Source organism: Mauremys reevesii, linkage group 11 (assembly GCF_016161935.1).
Source record: "Mauremys reevesii isolate NIE-2019 linkage group 11, ASM1616193v1, whole genome shotgun sequence".
Taxonomy (NCBI): Eukaryota; Metazoa; Chordata; order Testudines; family Geoemydidae; genus Mauremys; species Mauremys reevesii.
Window position 1 is genome coordinate 75,724,700 of NC_052633.1, and position 22,128 is coordinate 75,746,827.

Below are 22,128 nucleotides of genomic sequence, written 5' to 3' on the forward strand. Positions count from 1 at the left end.
CTTCCTCTGCAGCATCTGGTGCTGGGCACTGTCCCAGAGGAGACGGAGCTCGAGGACCTGAGGTCTGATCCCTCTGGTGATGCTTGCGTTCCTGTGCCCGAGATCAGCGCTCTGCAGAGAAGCGAAGCTCGGTGCTGCACGGGGCCAGCACGAGACCCCCCCGGGCAGTGGCAGGAAGGAGCCAGGCCCAGTTACTGGTTTGTTTGGTGTAACCAAGGCCCTGGGAGGCCCTCGTTGTGTGTTGCTGTAACCCAGAGACAGCTCAGCAAAGGGCAGCGCTGAGCAGCGCCCTGCACAGCCACCCACCACAGCTGTTACTAACAACAAACCCTCCCTCCCGGTTACTATAAAAGGTGCAGCTCAGAGCAGCTCCGTTCCCAGCCTTCGTCCTCCGAGCCCGTTGCTGTCGGCGCGAAGAACCTCTGCAGCATGGTGAGTCCCCCCGGGGCGAGTGGGGGGCAGCTCCCTGGGTCCCGTGGTGCCCTGGGAGGGTTCAGACGTAAGGGAGCTGTACGGGGGGATGGGTCCCGGCCCCTAAAGCTCCAGGCGAGCCGTGTGGGCAGCAGCAGGCGGGCTCCAGAGCTCAGAGGCGTCACAGGGTGGGTGTGAGTCCAGCGGCTGTTGCTGGCTGGGACGGGGACGGGGGTGCAGACGGCACAAATTCAGGAGTGGGCAAAGGAGCCAGACCAAGCTGGGGCCGTGCAGGCTGGAATGGGGCTGAGACGCAGGCCAGTGGGGCCGTGTGGAGGGGAGGCAGCCTGCCTGTAGCCTCAGCCAGGGATGGGAGGAGAGCAGGGGGAGAGGGGCCAGAGAGGAGGGGCCTGGGGAGTGGGGAGATGCAGGGAGGTGACGGCGGCTGGATCCGTGCGGCTGGTGAGAAGGGGAATTGTAGGGGAACGCAGCGGGAGAGGCCAGATGTGGGGCAAGCGTGAGGAATGAGGTCCCTGAGCCAGGCCGAGAGGCAGGACGGCAGAGGGAAGGAGAGGAAAGATAGGCCTGGGCTGCAGCTAGCGACTTGGAGGGAGCAGCACCGGGACCGAGGAGAGGCCAATGAACAGCACTGAGCAGGTTTTCTGATGCACAAGCAGCCGGCCAATCGTCCCCTGCCCCACCGAGCCCAGTTTGAGGGGGGCGGGGATGGCGGGTGGCCCTCCCCGGTGTCAGGATCCTTCAAACCCAGAGACTGTCTGTAGTGAAGGGCTGCAGGTCCTGTCCCAGGACGACATGCCCCACAGACAGCAGCTGGGCCCCCGTCCCGCCACGGTTCCTTGTTCTTCGCCCCCAGCGCGAGTGCATTTCCGTCCACGTCGGCCAGGCTGGCGTGCAGATCGGCAATGCCTGCTGGGAGCTGTACTGCCTGGAGCACGGCATCCAGCCGGACGGGCAGATGCCCAGCGACAAGACCATCGGGGGAGGGGACGATTCCTTCAACACCTTCTTCAGCGAGACGGGCGCCGGGAAGCACGTCCCCAGGGCCGTCTTTGTGGACCTGGAGCCCACCGTGATTGGTGAGTGCTGCACGCCGGGGGAGGGATGGGGCTGGGGGCTAGTGATCCCTGTGCGAGCACAGCCTGCCTCAGAGTTTGCATGCACCAGTCACAATCCGCTGAGCCACCCAGCTCCTCTGGCCCGGGTGTGACAGGCTCTGGAATCAGATGGCACAGAGCAGGTGTATGAGCCCTCTGTGGGGCCGCATCTAGGGCAGGAACGTCAGGGTCTGCGGGCGGGTCAGTGTCCCAGGAACAAAGCTACGTGAGCCCTTCAGCTCTCACTCGCTAACCCATGCAGCCCTGCTCAGGTGGGGCACTGAGGTCCCTCCGGGAGGGGCGGGCGCTAACCGGGCTGTGCTGTGAATTCCAGACGAGGTTCGGACCGGCACTTACCGCCAGCTCTTCCACCCGGAGCAGCTCATCACCGGCAAGGAAGATGCTGCCAATAACTATGCCCGTGGGCACTACACCATCGGCAAGGAGATCATCGACCTGGTGCTGGACAGGATCCGGAAGCTGGTAAAGACGCTAGGGCAGGCAGGGTTCTGGGAAGCTCTTGGATTCCCAGTGGAGATAATGCCGAGCGGTGGTTGGATGGTGAGGGAGCATAATCAGCTTCTGCTGCCCACACGTTCGCTGGCTTCACCGCCAGCTTCCTCCGTCACCCTGGGACAACATGCAGCTGGGCCGCGGAGTCTGCAGGCCCCAGCACGCAGGGATCCACTTGGAGCTGAGTGGCCTCTGCTTGGATCTAGCTGGAGACCTGCAGCTGCCTCCCCAGGCCACACCTCAGTCTGGAAGACGAGGGCGGCTAGAATCTGCCCTATTGTATGGCAGCGAGGCGCGGCCTCGGGGTCATGGTGACCTGCTAATGCAGCCTTCATCGGGGCTCTGTCTGTGCCCTCAGGGTGCAGGGGAACTCCAGTGCCCGAGTGTGTGCAGTGAATTCAGGCTGTCTAGTGCACTGGCTGGAGCTGTGCTCACCCCTTCCCAGGGGAGCTAGAACAATTCCCGTCACTCCCGGGGCAGGGGACCCCAAACTGCTTTCAGAGAAGAGGCAGAGAAGTGCAGCTCCAGGACAGGCTCTGGCATGGGAGGCACAGGATGGGAAAGCCTGGGACGGGGGACAATGAGAGGGAATGGATTCCCCATTTGCACAGGAAAAGGAATCGGTGGAAAGGCTCTGTGGATATAGCCTCTTGCTTTCAGCAGTGCTGGTGCTACTCCACATCCAATCCTGAAGTCCTGCTGGTGCCACCATAACTCACACCAGCATGCTCCCCGGTGAGCCGGGAGGTTAGCGGTGTTGGCAGAGAGAAGCACCGGGCCTGGAGTGGTGAGAAGGAGATTAAAGCGAGGATTAGTAATGGGGCTCTGGGAGCAGAAGGGCGAGTTGGGGGTGTGGAAGGAGGCTTTTAGGAGTCAGGATAAAGACAGGCAAGGGGTGAAAGACAGAGAGTGGGTGAGAGTGAGTCAGGACGGGGGTCCTGGAAGCTGACACATTTTCCATAAATCTCTTTCTGCTGGAACCCATCCACCTTCCCCCCTGGGGTCCTGAGCATTGAAAGCCCTCCGGAGCCCTCCTGCCATCGCACAGCAAAGCTGTGAAATCCTGGGGCCCCGCTGCACTGCGGGTGGGACGACTGGCAGGGTGCTGAGCGATACAGGCTGCGCTGCTACAAGGCCTGGGAGAGACACACCCATCTCACTCCCAGCTGACTGCCCCGTTCCCAGGCTGATTCCTCTCTCTTTCCTGGAACCCGCAGGCCGACCAGTGCACGGGGCTCCAGGGCTTTCTCATCTTCCACAGCTTTGGGGGTGGCACCGGCTCGGGATTCACCTCCCTGCTGATGGAGCGTCTCTCCGTTGATTATGGCAAGAAGTCCAAGCTGGAGTTCTCCATCTACCCCGCGCCTCAGATATCCACCGCGGTGGTGGAGCCCTACAACTCCATCCTGACCACCCACACCACCCTGGAGCACTCGGACTGCGCCTTCATGGTAGACAACGAGGCCATCTACGACATCTGCCGCAGGAACCTGGACATCGAGCGCCCCACCTACACCAACCTCAACCGGTTGATAGGTCAGATCGTGTCCTCCATCACCGCCTCCCTCCGATTCGATGGTGCCCTCAATGTGGATCTGACAGAGTTCCAGACCAACTTGGTGCCCTATCCCCGTATCCACTTCCCGCTGGCCACCTACGCCCCCGTCATCTCTGCAGAGAAGGCCTATCATGAGCAGCTGTCTGTGGCTGAGATCACAAACTCTTGCTTTGAGCCAGCCAACCAGATGGTGAAGTGTGACCCCCGCCATGGCAAATACATGGCCTGCTGCCTCTTGTACCGCGGTGACGTGGTACCCAAAGACGTCAATGCTGCAATTGCCACCATCAAAACCAAGCGCAGCATCCAGTTCGTGGACTGGTGCCCAACTGGTTTCAAGGTTGGTATCAACTACCAGCCTCCCACTGTGGTTCCCGGTGGCGACCTGGCCAAGGTGCAGCGGGCCGTGTGCATGCTGAGCAACACCACGGCCATTGCCGAGGCCTGGGCTCGGCTGGACCACAAGTTTGACCTGATGTATGCCAAGCGGGCCTTCGTGCACTGGTACGTGGGAGAGGGCATGGAGGAGGGGGAGTTCTCCGAGGCCCGGGAGGACATGGCTGCCCTGGAGAAGGATTACGAGGAGGTGGGGACAGACAGTGTGGATGGAGAAGGAGAGGAAGAGGAAGGTGATGAATACTAGAGGGTAAAAGTCCTGTTTGGACGGCTGGGAAAGAGCCTCACGTCTTCCTCACTGATGCACTTGGGACAACTGTCCACCTTAAATAAAACAGTTCCTCCAGTCACGTTTGCTGCATCCATTTACCTGTTCCCAGTCTGAGCTGTGCCCCGTCGTCCCATGCCTGGCGCAGCCACGGGAAGGACGTGGACGCACCCCTGTTATCGGCCAGGCTGAACTTGACAATCTGCCATCTGCCCAAGTGCACTTCACTAGCTCGACATGGAGCTGCTGTGCCATTGTCCCATCCTCCAGCACAGAGCTCTGTGCGAGGGGCTCCTGGTGAGACGCACAGACCGTAACCCTAGACAATGGTGTCACGGAGTCCCTGGCCGATGCTCTGGAACCGCTTCCCACCAAGCCAGGCAGGACTCTGGGGAGCCTCCTCTCCCTTGGAGCAGACTGTCTGCAGGGCAAGAAGCTCCCACGGCTTCACCTCCTGGGTCTGACCTTGGAGCATTCAGCATCCTCTGCCCTCCGTGCGCTTCCCACAGCGAGTCCGCCCAGGCGGGGTCCTGGGGGGGCCACAGGGTCCTGCACCCCCACTTCGCAGTCAGACGTGACTCTCAGCCAGCCAGTAACACAGAGGTTTATTAGACGACAGGAACAGGGTCTGAAACAGAGCTTGTAGGTACAGAGAACAGGACCCCTCAGCCCGGTCCATTCTGGGGCCCAGAGAGCCAGAGCCCCACGTCTGCCCTCACTCCCCGTCCGCAGCCAGCCCCAAACTGAACCCCCCTCCAGCCCCTCCTCTCTGGCCTTTGTCTCTTTCCCTGGCCAGGAGGTCACCTGATCTCTTTGTTAGCCATCCCCTTGCAGGGGGGAAGGCCCCAAGCCATTTGTTGCCAGGAGACAGTGTCGGCCATTTATGCAGGCTGGAGACTTAAAAAATGCACAGGGGAAACTGAGGCACCCACACAGTGTTCAGAGGAAACATTAAGAACAGTCCCACTTCGTCACAAATGCCGACTGGGTCATGAGTGACAGGGAGAATCAGATGGAGGGGAAGAGGGAAACCAGTGGGCTGTGTAGATCCCTGGGGTGGGGATGCTGGGGCCAGCCCATGGGCCCCGAAGATCATGGGCCCAATCCAACATCATATATTGGCTGGGGACACGGAACCCTCCTCCGTGGTGCCGCTAAGAAATAACCTTCCCTGGTCTCTTCATTGCTCTCCCAGGTCTTCTCGTCCATCTCTGCTTTTCCCTTTGCCTCCCATGTCACCTCCGATACCTTTCACAGGGGATCTCGTACAGCACCGATACTGGCGATGAGAGGACTGACTGTATCCATTACATTTCCATGTTCTCGGTAGCCTAGCACCTTGGAACCTGGTTCACTCCTTCAGTATGGGGTGGAGAATACAGTGGGAGGGGACTCATACGCCATCCACAGGGTGCCCATCTGGCAATAGCAATTCCTTCCATGAGGCAGTCAGGCTGGGCGGGAGAGTCCGCCTGAGCTCCCCTATCCCCTGGACAGCCGTTAGTGAAGACATTGTCAGCCGGGAGGGAGGGAGAGCCCTGCAGGGGCCGAGCCTGAGAGCTTGGACCCCCACAGGACTGATGGCTGTTTGCCAGCATCCTTTCCTGTTTCTCTTTTCCTTTAACCTACGTGCTCCCCGCCTCCTTCTCTCCTCTGTCTCCCAGGCCAAGTGCCTCTGTCAAAGGGAGACTTTCCCAAAATGCCCCCTGGCTCCTAGCAACTGTGCTCTTGGGAGAACGGCTGCTGGACTCTAAACCGCTTTGAAACCACCCACGGAGAGGTTACAAAACCAGAACAGCCCGTTCTAGGGGTGCAGCCGTGTGGGTCCCAGGATGTTAGGGAGACAAGGGGGGGGGAATAGCTTTGATTGGCCCCACTAATGTAGGTGAGAGAGAGCAGCTTTCACAGGCCTGAGGCAGGGCTCTGTCTCTCACCCTCAGAAACGGGCCCATAGAAGCTATTCCCTCCCGCACTCATTCTCGGAGCCTCACACAAGGGACGTCAGCCTCCCCACGCCCTATCAGCGCCGTGTGTGCTGGGTGTCTGGCCGTGCCCCCTCCGTGCTCACCTGGGACTCCGCAGCGCCAGCGGCCTCGGAACAGCACCTTGTCCGTGCCAGGGGGACTCTGGGAGCGTCCTGGAGCGGGGCCTGTCGGCACGCATCAAGCACACCCCAGCAGTGGCCGACCGAGCGGTTCCACCCCAAGGAGACAGGTGTGCTAGAAACACAAGGCTCAGTACAATCATTTCCAGCTCCACAAATCTACCAGCCTAGAACCTATTGGTTCACATAACAACCTGGGCTTGGGTGCTGTGAATTTCAAGAGGCCTTAGGGCACGTTCGGTGTCTCTGGGGGCTCAGGACTAGGTGCCCTGTGTGGCCGACGGAGCACGTGTATGTCAGGGGTTCTGCACAACTAGGGCAATGTCTGGATAATAAATACAAACAGTAACACACGTTAGCAGTGAAAGGGTTAATAGTGAGGGTGACCCCCACAAGGAACTGAAAGGAGGCTCCTCTCTAGGGATGTAGAAAAATTGGAGCTGGGGCAGAAAAGAGCCCAGGGAGGACTGAGGGCAGCACTAATGGCTTGCAGAGCTCCAGCTGTTTAGCTGAAGCTGGAGCTGTGACTTGCCTGCGTGTGTCAGGACCTTCGGGGGAGAACACAGTGGGTGCTAACAGGCTCTTTAGACTAGTGGAGCTGGGCAGAACCAGAGCCAAGGGCTGGAAGCTGAAACCAGACTAATTCTACTGAGAAACGGGGCACAAATTAACGGTGCGGGTGATTAGCCACGGCAATTGGCAACTGGCTGGCTGGCTTCCCATCCGGCCTCGTGCCTTCCTGGATGATGCTTTTGCCAGACAAGTCCCAGGGCTCCAGCCAGGGGTGACGGGGTGAAATGCAATGGCCTGGGCTAGCGAGGGGCTCAGATTTTGTGATCTAAAGCTCCCTCCTGGCCGTCACCTCCATGACTCTACAAGTGGCACATCAAGAGTTTTTGCCCTCCTAGTGCACCACCCTGACATCACAATCAGCCTGAGCTTTCCATTGGCTGCAGCAGCTGCCAGTCAGCAGGGGAGGAATGTGAGCGCCTGCCCTGCACCCCCGTGTTCCACCGAGGGCACCTGCAGGCAGGGGCAGTGCAGATCTCTCCTGCTGCAGCAAGGTAGGGCCTGGGCTCTAGCCGAGCAGTGGGGATCCCAGCAAGCACTGAGATACCTGGGGAGAGGGAAGAGCTGGACGCGGGATGGTGAAGGGGACAGGTGGTGACTGGAGAGCACCTGATGCAATGGGTGCAGAGCAGAGAGGGGAAAGGGGATGTAGGAAGAAGCACGAGGGTCAGACAAGGGCTGGTCTCCTGGGCATGGGCCTAATACCCTCAGCCTGCAGGGAGCCTGGCCCCTCACTCTGCCCTGGGAAGGGCCATAAACCTCAGCCAACGGTGAGCTCAGCACCCTCCCCACCCCAGCAGGCCTCCCCGCCAGGACAGGGATGGGTCTGGCCTGTGGGCTGTGGGCTACAGCTCCCCAGTACGTCTGAAAACCTCAGCGAGGGCGGCTGGTCAGATCTCACCCAGAGTATCAACAAAACATCTATGGCCAATTGGCTTAAAGAGGGGAAGAAGTTTATACACTATATCAGAAAAATACTAGTATTAGCAATGGTACGGGCCCATCTCGAGACGGAGTGGTAAAACTGTCAATAATGATGTAGAAAAGGCAGAAGTGTTCAATAAATATTTCTGGGCTGTATCTCAAAACAAGCTGAATGATGTCTCCACATTATACGTGACCATCACTTACTTGCTTTTTCATCGGTAATGAAGGAAGATGTTAAACAGCACCTACCGAAGCTAAACATTTTAAAATCAGCAAATCCACATAACTTGCACCCAAGAGTTTTAAAAGAGCTGGCCGAGGAGCTCTCCAAATCAATGGTATTAATTTTTTGTAAGGCTTGGAAAATTGGAGAAGTTCAAGAGGACTGAAAGAAAGCTAAAGTTGTGTAATTATTTAAAAAGGGTAAACAGATGCTCAGTGGTTTGAGCATGGGCCTGCTAAACGCAGGGTTGTGAGTTCAATCCTTGAGGGGACCACTTAGGCATCTGGGGCAAAATCAGTCCTTGGTCCTGCTAGAGAAGGCAGGGAGCTGGGCTCAATGACCAGTCCCTTCCAGCTCCATGAGAGAGGTACAACTGTTAATGGGGAGTAACCAACTAGTGGGGTCCCTGGGGACTGGTTTTTTAGCCCAACATTACCTAATATTTTTATTAATGATTCAGAAGAAAAACAATCATTGCCCAGAGAGTTTCCAGATGATGTAAGGCTTGGGGTGAGGCGGTAAATAGTGACAAGGACCGACCCCCTACACGGAGCAATCTGGATTGGTTGGACAGCTGGGCACAATTCAACAACATGGGTTAATATGGCCAGTCACAACGTCACACGTCTAGGAACAAAGAATGCAGGTTGTACGTACACGATGGCGAATTACAGTCTGGAAGGAAGTGACACTGATTTGGAGATTATTGTAGATACCAACTGCCTGGGAGTCAGGGGCACAGATTGTTCTTATCCATCCTCCTGGTTGAGGGCAAGGGCCAGGCAGGAGCCCAAGTGTGCTGGAGACGAACAAATGGCTGTGCAGATGGTGTCCATGGGAGGGCTTTGGCTTCCGTGACCAGGCAGGAGGTCTGTGGGAGGAGATGGAGTACACAGACTCAGAAACCTAGCGAGGAGGGCTCTAAGCTAGGTTCCAGGGTAGGCGACAAAAGCCCACAGGTAAGCATAAAAAAGGCAGCCTTAGCTGAGGGCTGCCAAGAGAAGAATTCTTTGTCTCCTTAAATGAAGGATAAAGATGGAGTCACTCTCTGTTCCTTACATTTCCAAAGGTCCTGCCTCTGGTTTACATGGCAGGCCTGCTGGGATTCAGTCTCCTGTGTCTCTTTGGGGTGCAGCAGCTGTGTTAATAATTCGTTGTCTCTCGAGTTCAGGGTCCGGATAATCCCGGCTAGGTTGGCTCGATTCATAGATTCATATACTCTAGGACTGGAAGGGACCTCGAGAGGTCATCGAGTCCAGTCCCCTGCCCTCATGGCAGGACCAAATACTGTCTAGACCATCCCGGATAGACATTTCTCTAACCTACTCTTAAATATCTCCAAAGATGGAGATTCCACAACCTCCCTAGGCAGTTTATTCCAGTGCTTAACCACCCTGACAGTTAGAAACTTTTTCCTAATGTCCAACCTAAACCTCCCTTGCTGCAGTTTAAGCCCATTGCTGCTTGTTCTATCCTTGGAGGCTGAGGTGAACAAGTTTTCTCCCTCCTCCTGCTGACACTCTTTTAGATACCTGAAAACTGCTCTCATGTCCCCTCTCCGTCTTCTCTTTTCCAAACTAAACAAACCCAATTCTTTCAGCCTTCCTTCACAGGTCATGTTCTCAAAGCCTTTAATCATTCTTGTTGCTCTTCTCTGGACCCTCTCCAATTTCTCCACATCTTTCTTGAAATGTGGTGCCCAGAACTGGACACAATACTCCAGTTGAGGCCTAACCAGCGCAGAGTAGAGCGGAAGAATGACGTCTTGCTCACAACACACTGTTAATGCAGCCCAGAACCATGTTTGCTTTTTTTGCAACAGCATCACATTGTCGACTCATATTTAGCTTGTGGTCCACTATGACCCCTAGATCCAGGCAGGAGCCCAAGTGGGCTTTGTTTACTGCTAATATGTTAACTGAGGTAAACCCACATTTCTCTGTCTAGGACAGCCCTGTTTATCACCTTTACCTAGGGTGGCCTGTCGTATCTGAAACATAGCCAAGTAACATCAAACAGAGAGAATCCCTAACTTCACATGGAACATTAACACTTGCATTTTACACTGATATTAATAACCAGCGCGTTATTAGCTTTCAGGCGATAGCTCACAAGGCATATTTTGTACCGATATGATTCCAGTAATGTGTTAAGGTGTGAATAAGGGCGCACCAATGGGGATTCCACAACCTCCCTTGGGAGCCTATTCCAGAATTTAACTACCCAGAGAGAAAGTTTTTCCTAGGCGATGTCTACACTATGGACCTTACAGCGGTACAGTGTACCACTACAGCTGTGCCGCTGTAAAGTCTGCCGTGTAGACGCTCTTTGCCGGCAGGAGAGAGCTCTCCTGTCAGCATTATTAAACCACCCGCAATGAGCATTGGTAGCAGTGTCAGTGGGAGAGCCTCTCCTGCCAACATAGCATTGTCCACACCAGCGCTTTTGGCGGTGAAACTTATGTCTGTCAGGTGTGTGTTTTTTTCATACCCCTGACCAACAAAAGTGTTATAAACAAAAGTGGTAGTGTAGCCAAAGCCCTAATCTCTAACCTAAATCTCCCTGGCTGCAGAGTAAACCCATGCGCTGCATCCGAGGGTGCTAAAGGAGCTGGCAAATGTGATTGCGGAGCCATTGGTCATTATCTTTGAAAACTTATGGCGATCGGGGGAGGTCCGGATGACTGGAAAAAGGCTATTGTAGTGCCCATCTTTAAAAAAGGGAAGGAGGAGGATCTGGGGAACTATGGGCCAGTCAGCCTCACCTCAGTGCCTGGAAAAATCATGGAGCAGGCCCTCAAGGAATAAATTTTGAAGGACTTAGAGGAGAGGAAAGTGATCAAGAACAGTCAGCATGGATTCACCAAGAGCAAGTCATGCCTGACTAACCTAATTGCTTTCTATGATGAGATAACTGGATGAGGGAAAGCAGTGGACGTGTTATTCCTTGACTTTAGCAAAGCTTTTAATATGGTCTCCCACAGTATTCTTGAAGGCAAGTTAAAGAAGTATGGGCTGGATGAATAGACTATAAAGTGGACAGAAAGCTGGCTAGATCGTCGGGCTCATCAGGTAGTGATCAATGGCTCCATGGCTAGTTGGCAGCAGGTATGAAGCAGAGTGCTCCAGGGGTTGGTCCTGGGGCTGGTTTTGTTCAACATCTTTATTAACGATCTGGAGGATGGCGTGGGCTGCACCCTCAGCAAGTTTGCAGATGACACTAAACTGGGAGGAGTGGTAGATACGCTGGAGGGTAGGGAAAGGATACAGAGGGACCTAGACAAATTAAAGGATTGGGCCAAAAGAAACCTCATGAGGTTCAACAAGGACAAGTGCAGAGTCCTGCACTTAGGATGGAAGAATCCCATTCACTGCTACAGACTAGGGACCGAATGGCTACGTAGCAGTTCTGCAGAAAAGGACCTAGGGGTTACAGTGGACGAGAAGCTGCATATGAGTCAGTGTGTCCTTGTTGCCAAGAAGGCTAACGGCATTTTGGGCTGTATAAGTAGGGGCATTGCCAGCAGATCGAGGTCGCTTTGGATTCTGATTCTGCCTCCAAAGTGCTTGTGACCTCTCCCAACTTGGTGTCATCTTCACATTTCATAAGCAGCCTCTCCACTCCATTATCCACATCATGAATGAAAATATTCCATGATACCGGACCCAGGACTGACCCCTGCAGAGCCCCCCTAGATACACACTCCCAGTTTGACAATGAACCCTGGATAACTACGCGTAGGGTGCGGCCTTTCAGCCAGTGGTGCACCCACCGGACAGGAATTTCATCTAGACCCCATTCCCCTAGTTTGTTCAGGAGAATGTCACGTGGGACTGCGCCAAAAGCCGTACTGCCATCCAGATAGATCCCGTCCACTGCTTCCCCCCGCCACCGGCCAGTGACCCTGTCAGAGGAGGAAGGGAGGTGGTTTGCCAGGATTTGTTCTTGGCAAACCCATGTTGGTTTTTACTTGGAACCCTATTATTCTCCAGGTTCTTTCAAACTGATTGTTCAATCATTTGTTCCGGCTTGTACTATTCCTTTGGGCTCCTCCTTAGCCATTCGGCATCTTTCCCCTTTGTGTAGGATTTCTTTTTGATGTTCAGGTCATTAAAGAGCTCCTGATGGAGCCATAGTGCTCTCTTACTATTCTTCCTAGCTTTGTTTTGTTTCGGGGTAGTTTGCCGTTGTGCCTTTAGTACTGTCTCCTTGAGAAACTGCCGCTCTCCTGACCTCCTTTTCCCTTAGAGCTTCTTCCCATGGGACCTCACCTCCCAGTTCTCTGAGTTCGTTAAAGTCCATTGTCCTGCTCTCGCTCCTTCTTTCCTCAGAATCATGAAATCTGTCACTGTCACCCAAACTACCTCCACCTTCGGATTTGCTACCAACTCCTCCCTGTTGGAAAGAATCAAGTGAAAAATGCTGTTCCCCCGGGTACCTCCTCCACTTTCTAAAACAAAATGTTGTTTTCAACACATGCCAAACATTGACTGGAGATTGTGTGTTTTGCTTTATTACTTTTGCAATAGATGTTTGTATAGTTCAAATCCCTCATTATTTGTTCTAGAAATACCTCATCCACCTATTCTCCCTGATGTGCTGGGCTATAGTAGACTCTTACCATGATGTCACCCCATTCCCCCCTTTTATCTTTACCCAGAGACTTTCAACTGCCCTGCCTCCCACCTCCGTCTGACTCTCAGAACAAGTGCATATATTCTTGATGGATAATGCAACCCCTCCTCCCTTTTTTTCCTGCCTGTCCTCCCTGACAAGCTATATTCCTTGATACCAGCATTTCAGTCACAAGATTTATCTCATCACGTCTCTGTGAATTCTTCCATCAACCCAGCTACCAGCTCTCGGGGAGGTGAATTTACTACAGTGATGGAAAATCCCCTCCCACCACTGTGGTAAGTGTCCACACTGAGGCGCTAGAGCAGTGCAGCTCCAGCTATAGCATCTGAAGTGTAGACAGAGCCTTAATCCAGGCTATTTTGTGAATTAACTTGTTTTACTTTCACTAGAATCCAGTTCAGGGCTGGGGTTGAAGGGGCGGGTGCATTCACCCCAGTTAAAGTAATAAACTGGGACGTGCTGACTCCTTAGAGAACTTAATATCTTCTGCGACAGCCCCCTGCTTGTTACCTGCCTGGCAAGGTCTGGGGCAGGAAAGGCTGCAGGAGTTTGCTGGGGAGGAGGACAGGCTGGCGTGGCAGAGAGCTGACACTGTCCAATCACCAGCAAAGCTCACGCTCACTGAGGCAGAGAGATCACGCAGGGGCTCACAGCTCTGGGTAGCCGCAGCAGCGTGTTCCACCATCACTGGAGGGTTTTAAGAACAGGTTGGACAAACCCTTGTCAGGGATGGTCTAGGGTTACCTGGCCCTGCCTCAGCACCAGGCGCTGGACTAGATGACCTCTCGAGGGCCCTTCCAGCCCCACATTTCTATGGTTCTATGAGCTCTGAGTGCGACACGCTGGCAAAAAAGGCTCATGTTATCCTGGGATGTATACAGTGGTGAGCACTGAGCAGAAGGCAGGGTGTTCTAATACCTCCTCCCGAGAGGACTGTTGTCCCTTTGGCTCAAGCACTTAGCCAAAATCTGGGGCCCAGCAGGCTTGGTTCTGTTCGGAAGGGCAATCAGTGAACCGAGTGAGGCCTATTCTTGGCGTAATCTTGTTCATTCACAAAGAATACCCACAAAGTCCTCTCCCTCTGGAACACAGCAGAACCAAAGAGCCCAGAAAGCCCCATGCGCCACTCCAGGGAACACTGCCAAAGAAGCCCTGTCCCGGAGGGTCACACTCACAGCTCCTTCTCCTGCCTCCAACACCCCCAGCCTGCACCAACACCCCAGCCCCCGCGCCGCCTTTGCCACCAGGGAAAGCCCTCAGCCAGGGCCGGCTCCAGGCCCCAGCACGCCAAGCGCATGCTTGGGGCGGCATGCCGCGGGGGGCGCTCCGCTGGTCGCCGGGAGGGCGGCAGGCGGCTCCGGTGGACCTTCTGCAGGCATGCCTGCGGATGCTCCACCGGAGCCGCGGGACCAGCGGACCCTCCGCAGGCACGTCTGCAGGAGGTCCACTGGAGCCGCTGTGCTTGGGGCGGCGAAATTGCCCCTGCCCTCAGCGCACAAGGGTTAGCTCTGACCTGCCATGCACCCAGCCTAGCACAGGGAGCCCCATGGACCAGGACTGTTTATTCTAAATCAAGGGGCTTAGTTGAACTTTCTGCTGAGCCTGAAAGAGGGTGCATGGCAGAGCCACTGGCTATAACGAGACCTGTGAGGCTCTTTGGATCCAAGAGCTCTGTGCTGGCAGCCAGTAGCCCCTTTCAGCCGCACCCTGCACTGGCGCGACCACTCTGACGGGCTGCATACCGGTCTGGTGCTGAGAACTGGAGACGTTTCAGGCAATATCTACACGAATGAATCTGGGGTCTGGGAAACCTTACACTGGGGCTGCTCAGTCTTTGTGGTTTATCAAAGAGACGGTCACACGGTGACTTGATCGTGCCCTGTAAGTATCTACACGAGGGGATTTCTGGCTCTTTAATCTACCAGGCAAAAGCAGAACAAAATCCACTGGCTACAAGTTGAAGTCAGGAAAGTTCAAATAAGAAGTAAGACGCAAATTTGTACCAGTGAGGGGGATTAATGGAGCTGGCTGAACTCCCAACTTTTCACAGGAAAAGACGGTTACTCACCTGTAGTAACTGGTGTTCTTCGAGATGTGTTGCTCCTATCCATGGCACGAGCCTCTCCGAGAGAGCCCTCCGAGTCTGCGCGAGGCGCCGTCTGGGGGTCCGCGAGGCAAGCGCGCAGGGCGCGGGGCTCCGGGGAAACCCGCCAAAAGCCCAAACCGCAGGCGGAAGGAAGAAGAGGGCCCTAACTCTCCTCCCCTAAATATATACTTACTAGAACTATATTAAGAAACTTAAAATAACTAACAACTATATATACTATATATGAGTAAGGATGTGAGACAGGGACAGGACAGAGACAGAGAGCTGTCCCTACCGCCGCCACGGGCGGAAAGAAGGAACTGACTGAGAGCGGACGGGCTGGGTATATATATCGCCGCCATGCGGGCCCACCCCAGCAGCAGCCCCGCGCCGCCGGAGCTGCTAAAAAAAAAATCGAAAAGAGCCCGTGCGCGCGCGCGCACACCTACATGGAATGGATAGGAGCAATCACTCGAAGAAGAACAGGGGGATTTTCACAAAATTTTGTTTAGAAAAATATTGGAAAAAAAAGTGTTCTGATAAGAACAGCACATTCTGTTTTTTTGTTTCAAAGTGACTTTTAATCCCAAAAATTTATTTAATTAAAAAAAGTAAAAAAACTGGAGGCAAACGTCTCAGTTTTATCCAAACCGAGTACTTTTGTGACAAGAAACAATTCTTCTTCTGCAAAATGCTGCTTCATGAAAATGTGGTTTGTTTTCATTCCCATGTCCCAGGGAATGGAAATGGAAAGTTTCCACCAGCCTGAGGAATTAGCTGTGGAGCAGGTCGCCGAGGGGCCGGGGGGGTGGATAATGATCAATGGGTCCATGTCTAGTTGGCAGCCGGTATCAAGTGGAGTGCCCCAAGGGTCGGTCCTGGGGCTGGTTTTGTTCAATATCTTCATTAACGATCTGGAGGATGGTGTGAGCTGCACCCTCAGCAAGTTTGCAGATGACACTAAACTGGGAGGAGTGGTAGATACGCTGGAGGGTAGGGATAGGATACAGAGGGACCTAGACAAATTAGAGGACTGGGCCACAAGAAACCTGATGAGGTTCAACAAGGACAAGTGCAGAGTCCTGCACTTAGGACGGAAGAATCCCATGCACTGCTACAGACTAGGGACCGAGTGGCTCGGCAGCAGTTCGGCAGAAAAGTACCTAGGGGTTACAGTGGACAAGAAGTTGGATAGGAGTCAGCAGTATGCCCTTGTTGCCAAGAAGGCTAACGGCATTTTGGGCTGTATAAGTAGGGGCATTGCCAGCAGATCGAGGGATGTGATCATTCCCCTCTACTCAGCACTGGTGAGGCCTCATCTGGAGCACTGTGTCCAGTTTTGGGCCTCACACTACAAGGAGGATGTGGAAAAATTGGAAAGAGTCCAGCGGAGGGCAACAAAAATGATTAGGGGGCTGGAGCACATGACTTATGAGGAGAGGCTGAGGGAACTGGGATTGTTTAGTCTGCAGAAGAGAAGAATGAGGGGGGATTTGAGAGCTGCTTTTGACTACCTGAAGGAGGGTTCCAGAGAGGATGGATCTAGACTGTTCTCAGTAGTACCAGATGACAGAACAAGGAGTAATGGTCTCTGTAACGATGTTGGGACTCACCACCACAGCACCTCCCGCTAGTGACTCCGGGAATTGGCTCAGTCCTTGGTGGAGTGCCCTCTGCCGCTGGCGTCCCGTCCGTCCTCTGCTCCTTTCCTGTTGTCTGGACCCACATTGCTTTCCGCTCAGCAGCATCCTCTTCAGGACACTGTCCTCCGGCAGTGCCCACTGCTCCCATCTCACCCCCTTCTGGGGTCTGGGGTTATCAGCAGCCAGGGTGGTCAACCACACCCCCAAAGTCTAACCCCTAGTGTCAGGGGTCTGGTGCAGTCCACTCTCACCACATCCACTGGCTGGGTGTTCATGCAAGGGGGGAGGGAGGGACCCAGGCCCACCCTCTACACTGGGTGCCAACCCAGGGACCCTTTGGTGGCAGCCTTCCTGCCCTCCTCCTCTCCTCTTGTGCACCTCTCTCCCTGGGCCACTTCCCCTTCGGCCCCTTTACACCAGCTAGGCCCTTCCCTCAGAGCCTGCAGCCTGGCAGGTAGCGGGCTGGAGTTCCCTTCTACTCCCCCAAGCCTGCCCAGCTCTGCACTGTCCCAGGTGCTGGTCTCCTCACTCAGGAGACAGACCCTCCCCTCCGAAGGTCTGGGAGAGACTGACTGCTGCTCTTCTGGGCAGCCTTTATATATGGCCCAGCCTAGTCCTCATTGGCTGGCTCTAATCTTGGCCCTGATTGGCTCTCAGTAAGCCCTTTCCTGATTGGCTGCCGGCCTGCGCAGCCTCTCTGGCCTACTCTAGCCCCCTCTCACATGGGGGTGGGGTAGCCGCCTCACCACAGTCTCAAGTTGCAGTGGGGGAGGTCTAGGTGGATATTAGGAAACACTATTTCACTAGGAGGGTGGTGAGGCACTGGAATGGGTTCCCTAGGGAGGTGATGGAATCTCCTTCCTTAGAGGTTTTTAAGGCCCGGCTTGACAAAGCCCTGGCTGGGATGATTTAGTTGGGGTTGGTCCTGCTTTGAGCAGGGGGTTGGACTAGATCCCTCCTGAGGTCCCTTCCAACCCTGAGACTCTGTGATTCTATGAATGCTCCATCAAGATGCTGTTTTCTAACAGCAAACGTTCTAGCTCCGCCACAAGGTATTGGGCTGTGAAATTCTCTGTCAGGGTCATCCTGGAGATCAGCCTGGCTTTAACATGCATGAAGGGAGATGCCTGATGCTGGGGCAGCAAGACAGATGGCCAGGGTGGGTGGGCCTGTGTATTGGGGTGTGACCCAGAGACTGCTGGCTGGACTGAGTGTGAAACAGAACAAAACTGAACCATTCAGTGGACAAATAAGTGTGTGTGTGAGTTGGACAGAGACAGACTTGGACAAACAGGGATTCAAGACAGACAGATCGTACCAGCGCTATGAGGATGCAGGGAAAGGGCTAAGGGCTCTGTGCTACAGAAGGGCTAATGATGGCGGGAGTCAATCAGCAGAGCCCTACTGAACTCATGGGGGGTACGACAGCTTACGGCTGGAGAGGATCTAGGCTACCGGAGTCTGTTCTCTCTGGGGCTTGCAGGCTGGCTGGTACGTCTCCTTAACTCTTCTGTCCCATGCGCCTTAGGGCCAGGTATCGACAGCATGCAGCTGCTGCCATTCTGCATGGAGCTGGCCAGCCACAGGAATGGCCATGAGCACTACTAACCACAGGCCTGCAGACTTTGGCTGCATCTCCAGAGACACGCCCCAATTCCTGGCTGCTTCTCCTCCCCAGCTGCCCAGCTGGCCCCTGCACAGGGCAGACGGTCGCCATGGGGGAGTACTACAAACTGCTGGAACTTCCCCAGGACGCCTCTGACGAGGACATCAAAAAGGCGTAAGTCCCCTTCCTTGGAGTGTCCCTTTCCCCACTCACCCTGATGGCTTGGTTCTCTCTGCGACTGCCAGTGTTCTCCGCCCGGCCCTGGGGGACTGGAGGTCTCTCCTGGTCTCTCTGCTCTGAGAGCACCTCACGGGCTCTCAGCTGTGACAGAGACAGGAGAGGGGTTCCTGGGGTAGGGCAGCTCCACTGGTAAGTGGGGTGTGACTCCAGCTAGTGACCATCTGAACATCCCTGGGATGGGGCATTGAGATGTGTTCAAAGGAGCTGCTCTGAAAGGCACATTCCTTACGGAGGTGGGTGTGGGTCACCGGGGTGGAGAAGGGCAGCGGTCAGCTGGGGTCCCGAGCTGGCCTTGTAAACTCCAGGGGAGGAGGTGGTAAGAATCCCATAGTGGCTAGGAGACAAGGGCAGCTAAAGGGAATTCTACTTACTGGGCTTCCCGCAGCAGGAGTCGGTACCTATGGGGGGCTCTGAGGGGCTGCCCAGCCCCTAACAAACGGGGCATGGCCAGCTGTGACTGCCTGTCTCTCTGGGCCTGTGCAGGTACAGGAAGGCAGCGATGAGATGGCACCCGGATAAAAACCCAGAGACCGAGCAATACGCCGAGCGGAAGTTCAAAGAAATAACAGAGGCGTATGAAGTGCTGTCAGACAGTAAGGGGCCTGCCCACCCGTCCCCTTCTCCAGCCATCCACCCTCGCTCGGCTCATTGCGGGTCCTTGATGTTCCCACGCTCCTCGCTGCACTTGTGTTGCGCAACTTGCGGCTGCTGGAGCAGCGGCTTCTGCCGCACACGCTCGGTGTCTGTCTCCTTCCTCTGGGTGCAGCGTTGCTGTAGCCATGCTGGTCCCAGGGTATTAGAGAGACAAGGTGGGGGAGGTGATATCTGTTACTGGACCAACTTCTGTCGGGGCGAGAGAAGCTTTCGAGCTTCACAGAGCTCTGCTTCCGGTCCCTGTCTCCTTCACCGACAGAAGTTGGCCCAATAAGATATTATCTCACCCACCTTGTCTCTCTGCCTCCTCTGGGGCACCCCAGTGCTCCACACAGCTCCCTGGGGACACCTCTTGGAGCGGGTGGGGTGCCACCCTCTCTGGCCCCATCATTCCAGGCTCTCCCTTCCCCTCCAGCGCAGGCCCCAGAGACGAACGTTACCCTGCAGCCGTGCCACGGGGCATCCTTCTGCCAGGCCCAATCCCTGCCTGTGGTTAGGTGCGGGGTACCCAGGTCAGATGCCGTAGGCCCCACGCGCAGAACCCAGAGCTCCCTCTCATGCTGGAATCCCGCCTGGTAGCACCTCTGCACACGGCACAGCCCTGGCACCATTCACCCAGTGTCCGTTTACGTTAGGTATTTCCATGGCGGCTAGCGCAGCGGTTACAAAGAGCTGGGCAGGGAGCCTGGCAGAGGTGCTGGTCCAGGCCAGCCTGTGGCAGTCCCATGTCTGTTCCTCTGGCTGCTTCCCCATTTGCAGACAGGCCCCCTCTGGCTCAGTACTGGGGCGGGGGTCAGCCTGGGGAAAGGGCCTCTGTGTCCGGACTCGGCTGAAGATGGGCTGGGTGACCTCTCGCTCCTTCTCCCTTCCAGAGAGCAAGCGCGACCTCTACGACCGCTACGGCAAGGACGGGCTCACGGGGGCAGGTGAGTGACCCACCCTGCCCCCAGCTACATCTGCCCAACCCTCTGGCTTCACTGAGGCCAGAATTTGTCCCTGTGCTTGGAACTTTGCTCCCAATTCTGCTGGTGACGCACGAGCCAGAATGGACCCGGCTCGTTCTCCCCGGCTGGGCTGGCTCTGCAGGGCTAGCAGGAGCCCAAGGCACAGAATGTTGCTTCTGTCCACCTGCCAATAGCCACAGGGAGCCCGTCGGCCGGGGCCACGTTTCCACAGCCACGTTCCAGATCAGCATCGCACTCAGGGGCCTTTTCTCCCGGCCCCAGAGCTCTGCGGTGGGGAGAGACGGGATCCCAGCCTTGGCAGCCCCAAGCAGGGTGTCCTGTTTGCTTCTGTAAGAGTCCGGTGTGGGGGCTCGGCCCTCTCAGGAGTGGCTGGGAGCCAGGCCGCCTCACTACGCGAGGCTAGGAAACAGTTCAGTCTCCAAAGTCCAAGCCCTAGGTCAGGGTGGGGCAGCAAATAGTAGTTCAAGGGCTCAGGTCCTCAGGCAGGGGCTGAGCAAAACAACAGTCAGTGAAGCCCAAGCCCTCAGTCAGGGTGGGGCAACAAACAGTAGTTCAAGGGCTCAGGTCCTCAGGCAGGAGCTGAGCAACAACACAGCAGTTCAAGGGCTCCTATGTCTGAGCGCTGGTGTGAGGGGGAGATGCCACCCGTGAGTGGGGTGGCAGGGGGGACACAGGCCCACCCACTCCACTGTGTCCCAGCCCGGGGCCCTAACAGTGGCAGTTAGTCTGCTGCTGTGTTGGTGGGGTCCTGACCGCAACACACCAACATTGGCTCCAAGTCTGCTGCAGCCAGACTGGGGTCAGCTACCCCCGGGCTACTTTCCATCTCCCCCTCCATGGGTACCTGCTCATCTCTGGGGTCTTCCGCGGTCCCACACCATGGGCTCCTCGGGGCGCTAGGCGCTGGCTAGGTCGGGCTGCTCCTCAGGACACGGGTCGAGGGGACGCTCGGGCAGCTCCTCAGGGTACCGAGCTCGGGGAAGGCTCGGCCAGTCCTCCTCAGGGTACCGGGCTCGGGGAAGGCTCGGCCAGTCCTCCTCAGGGTACCGGGCTCGGGGAAGGCTCGGCCAGTCCTCCTCAGGGTACTGGGCTTGGGGCAGGCTCGGGCAGCTCCTCAGGGTACCGAGCTCGGGGAAGGCTCGGCCAGTTCTCCTCAGGGTACCGGGCTCGGGGAAGGCTCGGCCAGTCCTCCTCAGGGTACCGGGCTCGGGGAAGGCTCGGCCAGTCCTCCTCAGGGTACCGGGCTCGGGGCAGGCTCGGGCAGCTCCTCAGGGTACCGAGCTCGGGGAAGGCTCGGCCAGTCCTCCTCAGGGTACCGGGCTCGGGGAAGGCTCGGCCAGTCCTCCTCAGGGTACCGGGCTCGGGGAAGGCTCGGCCAGTCCTCCTCAGGGTACCGGGCTCGGGTAAGGCTCGGCCAGGTCTCCTCAGGGTACCGAGCTCAGGGAAGGCTCGGCCAGTCCTCCTCAGGGTACCGGGCTCGGGGAAGGCTCGGCCAGTTCTCCTCAGGGTACCGGGCTCGGGGAAGGCTCGGCCAGTTCTCCTCAGGGTACCGGGCTCGGGGAAGGCTCGGCCAGTTCTCCTCAGGGTACTGGGCTCAGGGAAGGCTCGGCCAGTTCTCCTCGGGGTACCGGGCTCGGGGCAGGCTCGGTCCAGCAGGAGCTCGGTCAGGAGCATCTGTCCTCTCCAGCCGCCGGGTAGCAACTGAGCGCTGAGGCCGGGCCTTTATACTTCCTGTCCCGCCCCTTGACTTCCGGGGGGCGGGGACAGGCGGCGGTGGCTCTGCCCACTGTGGCGGCTGTTCTGGCTCGTCCCTCTCAGGAGCGGCTGGGAGCCAGGCTGCCTCACTACAGCTTCCTGTTCTCGTTCCTTTCGAGGACCCTTGCGAGGGCCGGCTCCAGGGCCTGGGCGCCGCGTTTGCCATTTCCTGTCTCTGCCTTTCCCCAGCAGGGCCTGGGGGGTCGAGGGCTGAAGATGGAGCCCCTGGATTTACTTTCAACTTTGCCGTCATCCGTGACATCCTCAGAGAGTTCTTTGGGGGACGAGATCCTTTCTATGGTGAGTTTTAACCCCACTCAAGTCTCTCGGGTAGAGCTGATGGCAATTTTTGGATGGAAAAGTTTTCCTGATGAAAAATGAGATTTTGTCAAAAATGAAATTTCAATTAAATTATTCAAGGGAAAATTTCAAGATGAAATAAATATTTTCATTCCA

General features: G+C 56.0%; 2 protein-coding genes across 7 annotated transcripts in view; both read left to right on the forward strand.

The window, feature by feature from the left end:
- Positions 1–372: 372 nt before the first annotated feature.
- Positions 373–4,255, forward strand: LOC120374723 (tubulin alpha-1D chain). Its single transcript, XM_039494833.1, has 4 exons — positions 373–432; positions 1,286–1,508; positions 1,861–2,009; positions 3,257–4,255. Exons 1-4 carry the CDS (start codon positions 430–432, stop codon positions 4,238–4,240), a joined length of 1,359 nt encoding a protein of 452 aa, XP_039350767.1. The 5' UTR covers positions 373–429; the 3' UTR covers positions 4,241–4,255.
- Positions 4,256–7,343: 3,088 nt separating this feature from the next.
- LOC120374717 (dnaJ homolog subfamily B member 2-like) overlaps positions 7,344–22,128 on the forward strand; it is a 99,461-nt gene continuing 84,676 nt past the window's right edge. For 2 of the 6 annotated variants that reach the window (XM_039494812.1, XM_039494815.1), the window contains exons 1-5: positions 7,344–7,429; positions 17,981–18,232; positions 18,782–18,891; positions 19,825–19,878; positions 21,862–21,972. In XM_039494812.1, the coding sequence (XP_039350746.1) occupies positions 18,168–18,232; positions 18,782–18,891; positions 19,825–19,878; positions 21,862–21,972 (340 nt within the window). In that variant the 5' untranslated portion in view covers positions 7,344–7,429; positions 17,981–18,167. Of the gene's footprint in view, positions 7,430–17,208; positions 17,231–17,980; positions 18,233–18,781; positions 18,892–19,824; positions 19,879–21,861; positions 21,973–22,128 lie in introns of those variants that run through there. The other 4 variants (XM_039494814.1, XM_039494816.1, XM_039494813.1 and 1 more) reach the window with 3 other exon arrangements.